This window comes from Tasmannia lanceolata, unplaced genomic scaffold (assembly GCF_043159265.1).
Source record: "Tasmannia lanceolata isolate RefF3 unplaced genomic scaffold, GAP_Taslan_0.1 ptg000037l, whole genome shotgun sequence".
Lineage (NCBI taxonomy): Eukaryota > Viridiplantae > Streptophyta > Magnoliopsida > Canellales > Winteraceae > Tasmannia > Tasmannia lanceolata.
In genome coordinates, this window is record NW_027518714.1 from 49169332 (window position 1) to 49185845 (window position 16514).

The 16514-nt window shown below is 38.6% G+C and overlaps 1 protein-coding gene across 1 annotated transcript; it reads left to right on the forward strand.

Annotated features, from left to right (window-relative positions):
• The first annotated feature begins 4927 nt into the window (after positions 1-4927).
• On the forward strand, positions 4928-8831 carry LOC143862455 (uncharacterized). Its single transcript, XM_077373508.1, has 2 exons — positions 4928-7746; positions 8257-8831. Exons 1-2 carry the CDS (start codon positions 5058-5060, stop codon positions 8673-8675), a joined length of 3108 nt encoding a protein of 1035 aa, XP_077229623.1. The 5' UTR covers positions 4928-5057; the 3' UTR covers positions 8676-8831.
• The last annotated feature ends 7683 nt before the right edge of the window (positions 8832-16514 follow it).

Genomic DNA, 16514 nt, shown 5'->3' on the forward strand with positions numbered 1-16514 from the left:
ACCTTTTGATATTTATTAAAAATGGCCGAAATTTAAAATAATTTAAAATCTGATTAAACAAATTCAAAGAAATCCGAAATTTTTGGGTGGTCTGGAAATCAAAATTTTGGTTTGGAAACAAGATTTCACAAATTTTAAACATGGTGTGATATACTTTTGGCTTCGTTCATCAAGAAATAACCCCTTTCAGGGTTATTTTTTGAAAAATAGAATGAAAATTAAAAAGGCCAAACTGCGATTGGAAATTAAGTTTCCTGAAGTATTTTATTCTATAGAAATCTAAAAAAATATCAGTTTTTAAAGAAACCCACGTTTTCAAACACTTGCTTTGATAATCCGATTTAAATCCCTATTGAATAAAAAACGAAAGAAAATCATTATTAAATGGAGGAGAATTAATTTTTTGGTGAAATTTTGGATTTTGAAAATTTATAGTCTATATTATAACATACTGGAATTTCAAGGAAAAATTTGATGATTTGATCTATCAAAAATAAAACCTAGCATGCTTTACAAAGATAAAGATCCTACCGTTAATCGCGCTCCTTGTCTCTAGGGTGCGTAGATCCGAGATATACGCTTTGTCGCACCATTTTATATGATGAAGAAGACCCAAAGAACGCCCCAAAGATCCTTGATGCGTGATTTGTTGAAGAAGAAAAGGAAATTCAAGAATCCCTTTTGTGAAGAACCCTTGAGAGAGAAGAACACACTTCAAGAGAGAAGATGTTTCTTTCTCTCTCTTTTTTTTTTCTTGGGAGGAGAGAAAAAAATGACGAATTTGGATTTTTTTGAATCTTTTCTAGGATTCTTTGGTTTGATTTTTATACAAAAAAGCTAGGGTTAAGAGAAAAATAGTAATTTTCAATGTGAGAGCTCCCTTTTTGGTTTGTTTCCAATTTTCCCCTCTTGCTTTCTTTCTTTTTTGTTTCCAAATTGGATTTGATTACAATCTTAATTTCTTGTCAATCAAGACATGCTATTCTCATTCCACATTGCTTCTTTGGAAGAAAACTTTTTTAAGCAATCATTCGTCTTTTCCTTCTTTTCTTTTTTTATTCTTTTTATTTTTCTTTTAACAAATATGATGTCAATGGTGACATCATCAAGGTTAGGTGCTCAACTTATGTGGGTCAGCCATGTGGGGCACCCACCATGGTGGCTGGCTAAAGCCCAATGGGCCATTCACACGGGTTTCGGGTTTTTCCGTAAAAATTCAATAAAATCTTTCTAAATTCAACATTCTATATATGGACCCAACCCATTTGACATTTATGGTTCATCCCTCACATATGATCGGACCATCTTTTTTGGAAAACAACTTTTCGGACCAAAATGCCCCTATTCGACTGTTAGACATCCAAATGCGACCAAAATACCCTCAGATTGGTTCACCCCTAAAGGGAAAAATTAAAAATAGAAAGTCTTTGTAGTCAAATTTCAAAAATAGAAACTTTTAAAATTAGGTCATTTCGGTGAGCAATATTAAACAGGATCATTTGGTATCCCCTGAAAATACCCAAAATGCCTTCAACACTTAGAATTTCCAAATTAAGCAAAATCCCTGAGAAATTCTAAATTTAGCAGGTTTTTCAAAATTCAGAAAATCATTCATAATCTCTCAGACATATTTCGGGGATCAAAAGAATTACACAGGAAAAGACCAAAATTACCCCGATGTGCTAGAATTTGGGGAGGCTAGGGAAAAATCTGAGAAATTCCAAAAATAGCAGCTTTTTAAAAATTTATGAACGGACTCAAGATTTCTTAGACACAACTTAGGGACCAAATATGATATGTTGGAAATGTCTAAAATACCCTCGAAGTGCAAGACTAAGAGAAAATCTTGAGAGATCTAAATTTAACAGGTTTTCCAAATCTTACGAAATTACTCTTAATCCATCAGCCGTATCATCGAGATAGTTTTGGATATATGAGAAATGATTGAAATATCCATAAGATGATGAAAAAGTGGAAACCCCATGAGTTTCTAAAAATAGCAGCTTTTTCAAAATTTGTAAAATCACTCAAGATTTCTCAAATATAACTCGGGAGTCAGACGAGACACATCGGGAATGACCAAAATACCCTTATAGTGCAAAAAATGGGCAAAAATGAGGGAAACCCTGAAAATTCTATAAATAGCAGTTTTTTTTCACTTGATTGTAATCTTGATTTTACATCTTCTAGATACCATTGGAACACCCTAGAAACCTTTAGGATCGCAAATTAACTTCAAAATTTCTTCAATGAGGCGAAATCTACCCTAAAATGCACAGATGCCTAATCCTAGATGGAATACGGACTCGAAACTTGACAAACTACCAAATCTTTTACTTTTTAAAGTATAGCAAAATGGGGGTGTCTACAATAAATGAAAGACCATAGTGGTGTACCAACATGTTGGGACCCATATGGCATTCCATTACATGGTATAAAACGAGTACCAAAGGCCAAACTTAGATCAGCACCTAAAACCTATCATAACTAGTCCAAAATATTTTTAACAGAAATATCTCTTCGTTTCTATTCAAAGCGAGTATAAGAACGTCGAAATCCGACGAGAAACGAATGAGATATGAATTTTACAAGATCGGTGCTGAAATCTGGAATCCAGGTACGGAACTCCGTGGAACCTCACGGAGCTCCATAGAGCAACCTGTCCAAAAATTAAAATATGCATAGCGGTCACTACAGAGCTCCGTGGCATGCCTCCGTACTAGCCGTTGGAGACCCTAAAAAGGCTACATTTTTATTTCCACCATATATATGGGTCTCTAGGCTTTCAAAGGAATTTCTTAAGGGCTCATATAACACTCATTGACTATCATACAAGCTGAGAATCTTGTTGAAACTAAAAATCACTTTCACTTCCTCTCTTGTGCCTTAATCTTGAAATATCTTTGAGAGACTTTAGGCTTGACTTGTAATCTTCTTTATAAGTGAGAGTGAATGAGCTTCACATTGCAATTAGCCTACAAAGTGGCAAAGTGAGCTACAAACATCTTTCATTTTCTTCATCATTGTATTTGGCGAAAGGGGCGCTGTATTTAAGTCCCTTTGAGCATTTGTACTCGTTTGTATTTGGCGAAAATGGCACCATATTTAAGTCCCTTGGAGCGGTGGTGCTCGTTGTAATTGGCCGGTGTGACGAAAAAGATTATTAGTGGATTCCTCAAGAGATCAGCTTGAAAAAAGTGGAGTAAGTCATGGGTTTAAGACCGAACCACTTAAAAATCTTATGTGCAATCTTCTTTGACTCTCTACCTCCTTCTCTTGATTGGTGATTGGTACACATCTCTCTTACTCTCTCTTGTATGTGCTTTTATATTCATATCTTTACTTGAGTGAGTGATTAACACTTAAGTTGAAATTGCATATTCATCTCTTGCTAATTAGGCCTCTCATAATTCTAGTCAAGTTATAAAATCAACTAGGGAATAAAGTTCACATCATTGCTATTAAGATTGATTAATCAAACTAACTTGATTGAAAAAAGTTAAAACTAGGGTGAAACAAAAAAAGTTTCAAAAGGCGTAAAATCTTTAAAGACAACCAATTCACCCCCCATCTTGGGTTGCCTAATAGGATTTCACCTTTGGTTCCTGTTCTTTTAACGAAATTCGAGCCCCGATGCTCATTTCGTTAAAAGAACAGGCACGGGTCCTAGGCCCTAACCTAGGTGGTAACTCTGAGTTTCTTTAATTTGCGAAGTTAAGACTACGGTCCCGAGTCCGCAAGTAACGCAGATCAAATACACACTCATTTGAGAACCCGATGTAGTAATCCCCTGCCGTCCTACGCAGCACGGGAAAAAACTGGCTCCTACCGCTGCATCAGAATAAGTTTCCGCAAAGGCGCAAATTCACCTTAAAGAGAGTGACATAGTCTGTGCCTCATCTCCCCGCATCGAAAAGGTTAATCCAACTCATCTATCTTCTGTTTTTAATAGAAATTAGGTATGCCATATTTGGATTACGGAGGAAAAATCATCAACATGACAACTACAATTACAGAAAAGGAAAAGGTACAAGTACTGGAAAGAGAAGATAAAATGCTAATATCTGTTTTGATTTTTCGTTCTAGGACATCTTCCTTAGAGACGGATGCCTCCTTATATAGCTTTATTTGGGTAACCACTCCTCTTCATCCTACGGTTTTCTTGGAGGGAAACTTGTGGTAACCACCCATGATGGATTACCTTATTTTCACGTCCTCCATAGTCGAGGTGGCCATCTCCAACCTTATCATGACTGGCAACATACATGCCATGTCTTTGATCAAGTCATTTCAATAGCGACACACGTAGTTTGACCTAGTCTGCGTGGACGATCACTTGCTGATCATTTATGACCGATAAAATGAAAACCTGGTGTAAACACAATGCCACCCATTTTAAATCTTGAGAGATCATTAGGCTGGGATTTAGTAAAGTAATATTTAATAAAAGTAGCTTATTTTAAAAAAAAATTAAATTTCAAATGACTAAAAGGAGTATGTTATGTAATAAAGAGTAGTTATGTTTTTCTCACATATACCATGCGGTTCATGTTTCGGGCACCAATTTAATACAGGGTGGGTATTTGACATTGATAATGCAAATAGTAGGTGAGGTTGTGTATTTCTCAGAAGAGAGGTGGTAATTTAAGAACGAAGCTTGGCTTAGGTCGGGGTCTGAGGAAAGTTCCTCATACCCCCTATAATAGCAAAGAGTGTGGAGTGTAAAAATATAAATTCCATGCTTGCTTTTTATTTTCAGAAGTAATTGATATTTCCACAACCCTTGCTAGGAACTTTCCTCATACCCTGACCTGAGCCAAGTTTCGTTCGTAATTTAAGAGCTCAAAAAGTTTTCGCCAATAGAATCAGCCCAAGCATGGACTTTTTCTACCAATGGGCAGCGTTGCTCTCTTATAAAAACACAACTGAGATTTTGCACCTCATCACACATAAGTTCTCTTTCTTTGAATGAGATTTTCTCGTCTCCCCTTCAATTTTCTTGCCGCATCTTTCCTACAGCCATAGTTATTTTCTCACATTTCTTCTACTGCAGCGTTATGGGTTTCTATCTTCTGTTCTCCCTAGTTGTTTTGGCTCTCCTTTCCGCATTACAAAAAAGCCCATTTCTTATTACAGTAGAATCAGCCCAGTTCAACTCTCTTACGGACAAGGAGGCGTTACTTTCTTTTAAGTCTTTAATAATAAGTGACCCTTCCAACACCCTTTCCTCATGGAATGACTACTCTAGTCCTTGCAATTGGACCGGGGTTTCATGCCACAAAGTGAGGCAGAGAGTCTCCGGTATTGATTTGCGGGGCCTCGGATTAGTTGGTTCGATTACTCCGAACATTGGAAATCTCTCTTTACTTCGTTTCCTTCACCTACAAAACAACAAACTCACAGGCTTTCTCCCGGGTCGGATCGCTGATTTATTTCGACTAAAGGTCCTAAATGTGAGCTCCAACAGCATCGAAGGTTCTCTTCCTCTTAACTTAAGCAGGTGTTTGGAACTCACGGTTCTCGAAATGTCTGGAAATATGATATCGGGACAAATTCCTACTGACCTCGGACTTCTTCCAAAGCTCCAAGTACTGACTTTGAGCCGAAATCTTCTATTTGGGGAAATCCCGCCGTCAATTGGAAACATCACAACACTTACCACTCTAGAGTTGGCCACAAACTCTCTCCACGGAACAATACCGACTGACATAGGCCGCCTACAAAATTTAAAACACCTGCAGATCTCATTAAACAGTCTCACTGGTACTCTTCCTATCTCGCTGTACAACATCTCCTCCCTTATTACATTTGCGTTTGCCTCAAACCAACTGTGGGGTGAATTTCCAAATGATTTCGCCCTTAAGCTCCCGAATATGCTGTTATTTCATTCTTGCTTCAACAAATTCACCGGTGCAATTCCACAATCGCTGAACAATCTCACCAAGATCCAAAGTATTAGAATGTCACACAATTTTCATGTCGGGTCAGTCCCTGAAGGACTAGGAAATCTCCCCGAGCTCCGCATGTATAATGTCGGGTTTAATCGGCTTGTCAGCACAGGGGACGATGGCCTAAGTTTCATTACTTCTTTGACAAACAGCACGAAACTTGAATTCCTTGCTTTGGATGAAAATCTTTTCGAGGGAGTGCTTCCAGAGTCTGTTGGGAATCTCGCAAAGGGGCTCACAAAATTTTACATGGGTGGGAATCAGATCTATGGTGATATACCTCCCTCGATAGGCCGTCTGAGCAACTTGGCTCTGCTGAATTTGAGCTATAATTTCATCTCCGGAGAGCTCCCTAAAGAAATTGGCCAACTTCAGTTACTTCAGATTTTAGATTTGGCCAGAAATGCGATCGCTGGCGTAATTCCGGCATCCCTTGGAAATCTTTCCAATCTGAATGAACTTCAGTTGTTTGGAAATGATTTGGAGGGAGGAATACCCACCAGCTTTGGGAACTACCAAAGTTTACTTTCATTAGATCTATCAAACAACAAGCTCAATGGGACCATACCCAAGGAAGTGCTCAGCCTCACTAGTATGGCCTCTTTTCTCAATTTATCCAAGAACTCTCTCACAGGACCTCTGCCTCAAGAGGTAGGTAAATTGGAACAAGTTGCAGTGATTGACATCTCCAGCAATCGCTTATCAGGAAGCATCCCCAACTCCATTGGAGATTGTAGGAGCTTGCAGGATCTGTTTATGGCCAATAACTTATTCTCAGGCCCTATTCCTCTTACTCTTGGAGGTGTGAAAGGATTACAGAATCTAGACCTCTCCATGAATCAGCTATCGGGCACAATTCCCAATGATTTTCAGAAACTTCAGGCTCTTCAATCCTTGAACCTCTCCTTCAATAATCTAGAAGGAGAAGTTCCGAAAACTGGCATCTTTAGAAATCTATCACAAGTGCATCTTGAAGGCAATTCAAAGCTTTGCACTTCTTCCATATGTGACAATAGTCGAGTTCCATCCTGTCACGGAAGAAGATCGTGTTGGCACAACAGATCGGTCATACTTCTTATTGTCATCCCAACTGCAGGATTCATCATCCTATGTTTTCTTGTTGGCTTGAAATGGGTGTTCTTTTCCAAACGAAAACATGCAACAGAAGTTGCAGAGATGCATGAATCCTTCAAGGGGATGCATCAAATGGTTTCTTATGAAGGACTTCTAATAGCGACGGATTATTTTAGTCAAACAAATCTAGTTGGAAGAGGGAGCTTTGGATCCGTCTACAAAGGAATTCTAAGCAACGGAATGACTGTCGCAGTGAAAGTCCTCGACCTCATAAGAAAGGGAGCGTCCAAGAGCTTTCTTGCAGAATGTGAAGCTCTGAAGAATGTCAGACACCGTAATCTTGTTAAACTGATCACTTCATGCTCGACTATTGACTTCAGAAACATCGATTTCCAGGCTCTGGTATATGAGTTTATGAATAATGGGAGCTTAGACGATTGGGTTCAGCACAGAAGAAGGCATGAAAGTGGATATGGGCTGAGTGTTATGGAGAGACTGAATATCGCCATTGATGTTGCAAGTGCTATGGATTATCTCCACCATGACTGTGAAGCACCTGTGGTACATTGTGATCTTAAGCCTAGCAATGTGCTCTTGAACGAGGAAATGACGGCAAAGGTAGGGGACTTCGGGTTGGCCAAATTGCTGGTAGAAGAAGGGGTTGATCAGCAATCCAAATCGACCACACATGGTCTCAAGGGGTCCATAGGTTATATACCTCCAGGTAATAGAAACCTTTTCATCATAGCATTAGTAACTTTCCTCTTAGGGGCTGTTTTCATGCAGGTAAAATTTTTGGGCCATGTTTAACAAACATGAATATTTTTTTCGTGGAAGTGGAGAGGGCATGGGTTAGGAGATGGTGGGAAGTGGCTGAAAAATATGGACAAAGGAAACTCAAATGTCGAATTGAGTTTTACTTTTCCCAGTTTTTTTGGCCACTTTTCACCCTCTCCACACCCATGCTGTCTCAGTCCTTTCCCTCTCTCACCCTCCTTGCCTTTCCCAGCACCTGACAGACTCATATTTTATATATATAAAAATTCATGGCAGCCAAACATAGCCTAATTGGAAAAAAAAATTTATATGGAAAAGGGATGGAATGCTGGAAAATGGCGTGCAAAAAAGTTTCTATGATGCCACACACACACCTACAGCACACAATATTCAACTTTTCTAACCTTATTTGTAAATTGACTTGCTCTCTGTTTCTAACCTTTGGAGTTCCAAACAGAATATGGGATGGGAGGGAAACCGTCAATGAGAGGAGATGTTTACAGTTATGGGGTCATGCTGTTGGAGCTTTTCACTGGGAAAAGCCCAACAGACAATTTTTTCGTTGGAGATCTAAGCTTATACAGATGGGTTTATTCGGCTTTCTCTAATAACATTCTCGATGTACTGGACCCCGAACTTCTGCCCATTGATGATTTCATGTACAAAGGCCAACCCGGGTACACCATAAAACAGCAAGAATGCTTGATTTCCATTCTCGGTGTTGGGTTATCTTGTGCCCTCGATTTGCCTGAAGCACGCATTAGTATGAGAGATGTTCTCCAAAAATTGAAGGGAATCAAAGACGCACTCATAAAACGTAATTTAATGCCTGTAAGCTCAAGCAAGAGTCCTTCAGAGCCCAACTTTAAGAAATGATAAATCGTAGTATATAAACGTTGTATTATAAGTCTGTATGAGTTTCCTTGTGTTTTTATTTCTAGCTACAATCGAAAGTGGTCATGGTGATCAACATGTTTTCAGAAGTTTAGAGAGGTTAAATATGGAATAAAGATTTGGATCCTTTTGTTGAAATTAAGAAATTGAGATCGACAGAGTGTTTAGTAACATTTCCAATTTTTTTCATAATTTTAAAACAGAGCATTTGTTGGGGTATGGAATTAAGGCCATTAGAATTTGGAATCAAAGCTTTTGTGTCGGTTTGAAACTAGAGGCTCTCTGGTAGGCTCAGTTTAGACCTTGCAAAAAACAATTTTGAAACAGAGCATTTGTTGGGGTATGGAATTAAGGCCATTAGAATTTGGAATCAAAGCTTTTGTGTCGGATTGAAACTAGAGGCTCTCTGGTAGGCTCAGTTTAGACTTGGCAAAAGGTGACCCGGACCCGCGGGTCCTCCCAGCCGCCCGTAATTTATGGGGTCCGGGTCACTAGTTAGTGACCCTTTTGAAATTTAACCAGGCCGTACAGATCACGTCAAAACTGGGCCGGGCCAGGTGGACCCACAGGTGCCCGTTTGTGCCCGTAAAAACCCAAATAATTTAGATTTTATATGGTGTAAGCCATTATATCCCGTATTTTTCAAATTGTACTGTATCGACCACATCTTAGGATGATCTAAACTATTCATGTGATGGAACACAACTCAAATAGGTTGTGCCCCAAAAATCATTTCCTTAGGATGATCCTAGCACTCCGATCTATAGAGGTTTCCATAAATAATAATATGCAATTCCTACATAGATCAGAGGGCTAGGATCATCCTATGGAAATGACTTTTTGGGCTCAACCTATTTATGTTATTGCCCATCACATGGATGGTTTGGATCATCTTAGTGTGGGAAAAAAACAGCAAAGAAAAAAGAAAAAAGCAGGTGTCCTGCGGGTCGACCCGGCCCTTACGGGTGGGGTCCGGCTCCACGATTAGTGACTCGTAAATTTCACGGGTCATTTTTTACCCGACCCGTTTGACCCGGACCCATACGGGTGGGGTCAAACCCAGCCCGGTCCACCCGTTTACCAGGTCTAGCTCAGTTACTGTTTGGAATGGGCTAAAGCGGTGAACAGATTTGAAATGAAATGGTGATGGGAGAAATAAATAAGATGATTATCAAATTAAGGACAAGGTACACCACATAAGGTGTTGTCTTTAAGACGGTAGATTCCTTCACAATAGGATAATATCTAAAAAAAATGCAGGTGCTCTAGGAATCACTGTCCCTATGATATAATGCCCGACACACTCTCATTTAATCAACGGTTGCAATCCGTTGATTTACAATGAATCAATCGCCAAAAATTAACAAGAAAAACAAACAATAGTGGTATGGGTTAAGTCAACAAGAGCACTTAATGGGGAGCGAATGAGAGAGAACAATGACGCTATTTGTAATGAGTGTACTGTTAAAAAGTACACTACCTTTTTCAAGTATTTTTCGTTCTATTATAATGGCTTTTTTCCCTCTATTTATAGATTTCTCTAAATGACTCTCTCACCCAATCTCTTTTCCTTTTCCATGGGATGTGTCTTTTAAGAAACAACTTTTCTCCTTTTTCTCCACCGATAGATGTTTCTTCTCTTATTTCATTCAATAGGAAGGATTCTCTCTCCTAATCACCACCATCTAACACAATTAAATTCTATAGGTGTCTTACGTATTTCTGCCTTTCAAATTTGAAATTGAAAGGTTGGTTATTGTTAGCTATAATGTCTTTGGAGAGTATGATTTTCAACCATTGAATGAGTTTTTCCATCAATGGTTGAGATCAACTCACAATGAAAAGACTTATAACACATAACCTTTGGGAGGATCAATCTCAACCATTGGGTGAGATTTCTCATCAACAGTTGATATCATCCCATAGAGGAGATCAATTGCACAAAAAGGCAATGCTCTTGAGACTTGAACCATGACCTATAATATAAAAAATCAAATACTAATCACTATACCCAAATGCCTTTTATGAAAAATCATGCACTATAATTCAATTTAAAATGTTTTTTTTTTTAAATATCTTAACAATCCCCCACCATTTAAAAAAATTTTGAAAGTATAAATATTACCTTTGAAATAGGGTAAAAATAATGTAGTGCAATGTATACTATTAAGTGAATGAATCTTGAACCTATGGCAGAACATAGCTCACTACATCTATTCGGTTAAGAGGATAAAACCCTGATCTTAATCTTTAGACTATAGATCTACTATATTCAGACTCCACTTGGGCTATTGATTCTTTTAAAGCCGCGCTTTATAGGTCTATGCTTATTTTTAGTTTTGGTTAGAGTTTTAGGATTTTAGAGGATAAACCTATAGGAACCAACCATGACTTCTACACTCACAAAGGTGAATTCATCAAGAGTGCTTTCGCTCACTCTAACTTAATAGTCTATGAATTCATTAAGTGAACATAACTTTTCCAAAAGTGAAAAGTGCATATGGCTAGATAGAAATTGGAATTTATTTATAAGCATATGCACTTGAAATGTTGTCTCTCACAACATTTCACGGATGGTTTATTGGCTAAATTTCCTTTGAACTCTAAGTTGAAATTTCAAGAAGCGTAGGCGAGAACCAATATCATCTCACATCACCGGTCGTAATCCCATATCTCTCGAGGTCCTAAAAATCCTCTCTCCAGATAAAAGTTTAGTAACAGGGTCTACTAGCATTTGATAACTTGTAATATATTCCAACAACACTTTTCCCTTCTTAACTAATTTTCTTATATGATGATACTTAAATGCAATATGTCTCGCATTACTTGTAAACCTTTTATTGGTTGCAGTTTGTATTGCTGCCTTAATATTATAGTACAATTTGATAGGTTGTATTGGTTTATCTACAAAAGCAATGTGTCTTAGAAATCTTCTCAACCATAATGCTTCTCTACCAGCTAGAGACATAGAAATGTTCTCTGCTTCCATGGTTGATAAGGCTGTACAATGCTTCTTGTTAGCCCAAGGGTTCAACAAGTACTTCCATTAAAATATTTTGATGATTAACAAACTCAATTTGTTATAAAAAAGGTTTTATACACTAATGATTTTCATTGGCAAAGTTATTGTGTTCATAGCTTTAGCATCCTCGAGATTGAACGACAAATGACAAATCATTCAAGCTCAAAGGCATGAAAAAGGCATCACCATCACAAAGGCAAGTCAAAGACAAAAGAAGACCAACACAAAAGCAAGTCAAAAGTATTCAAAGACAAGGTTGAACTCATGCCCAACAATGATGGCAATCAACTCAAAAGTTCAAGCTTGACTCAAGCATCAATGGAGTTGAGTGAAGACATGTCAAAGCCTCTACAAGGTGCCAACAAGATTGAAGACCAAGTAAAATTCGAATGTAAATGGTCCTTCATGTATAGTCTAGGTCTATGGCATAAAGGAGAGTTAAAATCAATCTAAGTAGAACTTAATGGGTTTGTGAATGTTCATAGTGGTGTCCCAACATTGTTGGACCCTCATGACATTCCATTTAACTTGATAAAATAAAGTTCCAAAAGCCCAAACAAAATCAGCAAAAAAAATAAGGAAAAACTGCTGTGCATAGGCTTCTCGGAACTCCGAAAATGGTTCCAGGTTAAAAAAAATAATGGGCCTACGACCCACTCGGAGCTCCGAGCTCGGACTCCGAGAAGACCGTTGGGGAGCTTAAAAAAGGCATATTTTCTCCCCTCTATTTATATGAACCTTGGGACTTTTGGGGAACCATCTAAGGAGTTTACAAAATATTCTAAATGCGCTAAAAAGCATTCATTCTCCTCCTCAAGATTTTCACTCTCCATCTCTCTCTTGTGCCTTTACCTTAGATTATTCTTGAGAGATTTTAGGGTTTTTCATTTGGTGATCTTTTTCTTGTGAGAGTGAATGAGTTTTACATGTAATTAACCTATCTAGAGGCAAGTAAGCTAAAACCTTTCATCTTCTTTGTATTTGTCACAAAGGGCGCCGTAGAAGACCCTTGGAGCTCGAAGCTCGATTTGTATAAGGCGGAAGGAACGCCGTATTTAAGTTCCTTGGAGAAGATAGTGGAATCCTCAAGGAGAGCAACTTGAGAAGTTACTCTACCACCCAAAAAAGATGAACACATGCCAGCATTGTCTAAAAGACTAATAGAAATTAAATTCTTTTGAATAGCAGGAACTACTTTAACATTTTTTAAAGTTAGTATTTTACCTGAAGAAAGGACCAGGTTCGCAGTTCCAGTATGAGTCACCTTTGCCTCAGCTCCACTAGCCACTGTAATGGTCTCTTTCACGCCAACAGCATCCGTAAGTAGTTTCTTCGAGTTGCAAACATGGCAGGTGGCTCCTGTATCTAACCACCAGTCTGAAGAAGTACTGGCCTTACCATTGCCTAACATGGCAATAAAACTCTTAGGCGCAGCACTGCCCACCATCATATGAGCTTCCTTTTGTGGTGTGTCAGATTTAGCCTTCTTAGGTTGTTTACACTCTGCAGCAAAATGACCCCATTTTCCACAGTTGTGGCACTTGCCCTTCTTTTTCTGAAAGATAGTCTTTTTGGCCTCCAACTTGGAATGGTCACTTTTAGGTGACTTGGATTTTCGAGGAAATTTCTTGGGATATGTTACCGCGTTAGCAGCAGACTGTTGCTGTCTAACCATCTCCAAGTTATTCCTAGCTCGATTCTCATCTTCGATTCGAATGAATCGTTTGAGATCATCCAGTCCCACTTGCACCTTTTTCCGATACATCTCGGTTTTGAAAGAGTGTCATACAGATGGTAACTTGTATATAATTGCACCCACAAGAAACGAATCACAGACAACTATTTTCTCATTATGCAACTTAGATCTCAAATTCTCTAGATCAGTGACTAGAGGAGTGATTTCCTTGTCTTCTTGAAACTTAAAATCCGTGAATTTGTCCACCAGATGGGTCTTGGACAATTCTTCCTGCTTCTTGAATTGAGCATCTAAGTTGTCCTATATTGCTTTAGCAGTGTTATATTTACTATAGGTTTCTGCAAGACGATCTCAAAGACAATTCAACAAGTAGTCTTTGCAGAAATCCTCATCTCTAAGCCATTGAGATTCATCAACTTCTTCATCCGTCTCAACAAAGGTACTCAAAACGGTGTAAAAACAATTCATATATTTTAGACCGAATTGAGTCTTTCGCTTCCAAGAGTTAAACTCAGACCCACCAAAGGATTGAAGTTTGACCATCTCAAAAGGCATAGAATTCTTTTCCATTGTATTATTTAGATGAAATAAAAGTTGGCAAGAGTGCACCTGATCTGTAGCAAATAGGGAGCCAAAAACCCTTCCAAAATAGCGATAGCAACGGAGTTCGCCGACAAGAACTTTCCGCAGTGATTCGACCACTAACGTTTCTGGACCGAAGAATTTCTCCCACCACTTTTTGGATTGCAACAACCACAATTCGGTTTTCAAGAGAAGAGTAGCACTGAGAACCCCCAAAGTGTTGTGAAAGGAAAATAAATTTACTTCCGTGAGAACCCTTGGTTCTTCTACCCACGGCCCAAAATTTCCACCAAAGTTTCGGTCTCCAACAGATTAGGTCTCCGAAAACGACCCCCAAAAACCGAGATTAACCCAAATCAAGAAGAATTTGGACCGCTAGCAAGAAGCCTTCCAAAATTGTCTCAAATCTACTGCTGTGTGAGAGAGAGTATCCCCCCAAACTTCTCACGCCCAAGAGAGCAACCCCAAACTTCAGATCTTGAGGCCCAAAAATTCCGAGAAGAGGATGGCTCGATCAATCAAAATAATGTCAAGAGAGTGAAGAAAAATCACACCCAAGCAAGACCACCGTTTCTACCAACTTCCAGTTGGGATTGAGAGAGAGATTTTCAATAGAACACCAAAATATACCCAACATCTGTCACAACAAAGAGTTTCGTCTTTATTTTCCAAATGAAATCATGTTTGACCATTGGCTCTGTTGATTAATATGCTCTTCTTCTATAGCTAAATTTCCAAATAAATGCCATTTGAACTAGGGTTATGTATGATCAGGTGGTCCCTTGCTATACAAGTTGACTACCATTACGACGTGGCCACTAAAGAACCTAAGCATGCATGTATAGCCATTAGGGGTGTCAACAGATCCACTTCGGATCGTACCCACCTATGTCTTAGCCACGATCCATTCAAATTACATGGCCCCCCTCATGCTATATGTGCCTCCGGCCCTGGGCAAGTGGACTATCTTTTGCCCTTCAGACTTTGTTTCATCAAGGGAAAGCTTGGTCAGTAAAAGGTATTTGGTTGCTGTCTGAAAACCTATATATTGTATGATAGAATATATCAGATCCATTAAGAACAGAACATTGGATTTTTGAGTAGTAGATTTGGTAATTATTTAGATTAGGCAACTTAGTTTATTAGGATTACCTTTCCATATTACTTATTCTTATCACTTACCTTATCTATCTCTTGAGTGCTCTATTTAAGTTTTTTTTTCTTTTTTTTACTTTTTCTTAAATTTACAAAACCAACCCTTCCCATGCCATGTGCCATATACGGATTTAATCGACTCCACTACAGGTTAGTCTTTGGGGCTTCGTAGGATTACTTCCTTTTTAATATATATATTTCACTTCAATAAAGATAAGAAGTATTCTCAACATGACTATGACTAGTTGAATCATCTGACAATCCAAACGATAAATTTTGGCCCACAATGGGTATGTATGTCTAATCAAGACGGCTGATGCTTTAGAGGACTGCTAGCAAAAAATATTCCATTTTGTCAAAAAGACGAGTTCCTATGTTCTGACACATGCGCAAGAAGACAAGTGATCTTAAATCCCAGCAAATGCTAAAAACGCTGGAAATGATAAAAAATGCTTAGTCGAAACCAAAGATAGGGTAGTCGAAGCTAAAATTGCTTAGTCGATGCCAACAACAGGTTAGTCGAAGCCAAAAATGCTTAGTCGAAGCCAAAATTGTTAGATTTTGATTTTCAAAATCATGATTTTTGTAGTCAAAATTGTCATTTGGAAAATATTTTCTTAAAGTGTTTCGGAAAAGAAAAAATTTTCTTTTGAAAAAGTTGCTTTTTGTAGAGAGTGTAGAAGTGTAGTGTAAAAACATAGTCTCACATGTGAAGTGGAGAAAGAAATAGATGGGCTTATATAGCTTTACACTCTTCTCTTCTTAGTTTCATGCACATTGGGTTTTAGCCAAAGGTGGAACCACGAGACGGTGCAACGCACCGTCTGTATGTGCACAGTGTGGGCAATGGGCTGTAGGGTGCTTTATTAGCACCTTTTAAGGTGCACGACACATCGTCGCAAGGAGCAATTGGAGCACTAAAAATTTTCTAGATTTGATCTGGACCGTCCGATCTGACTTGGTGTAATCGGTCGGGTTTGGTAATGGGTTCGGTCGGATGTGCTCCAACGGTTAGTGCTCGAGCGGGTGCGATCCGATCCGTTAGATGATGGTGTAACAGCTAGTGTATGATGACCGTTGGATTGTGTCACACTGTCCCAAAGGTCAAGAGCCCAAAGGGTGCGATCCGCACCGTGGATGATTAATCTAGTGTTCACGGGGTTGGAGGAAGGTTTTACTCGAGCCAACAATCACTACAGGATTGGTGTGATCTAACGACCAGAAACAAACCCGCTCTAAATAGATACATTGTAGAGGTGTGATTCATACAGAAGAGACACCAGAGGCTATATAAAAATAATGGAAAATGCCCATTCCATATAGAATTCGATTTTCACTTTGGCAAACCCAAATCTTCTAATTCCAA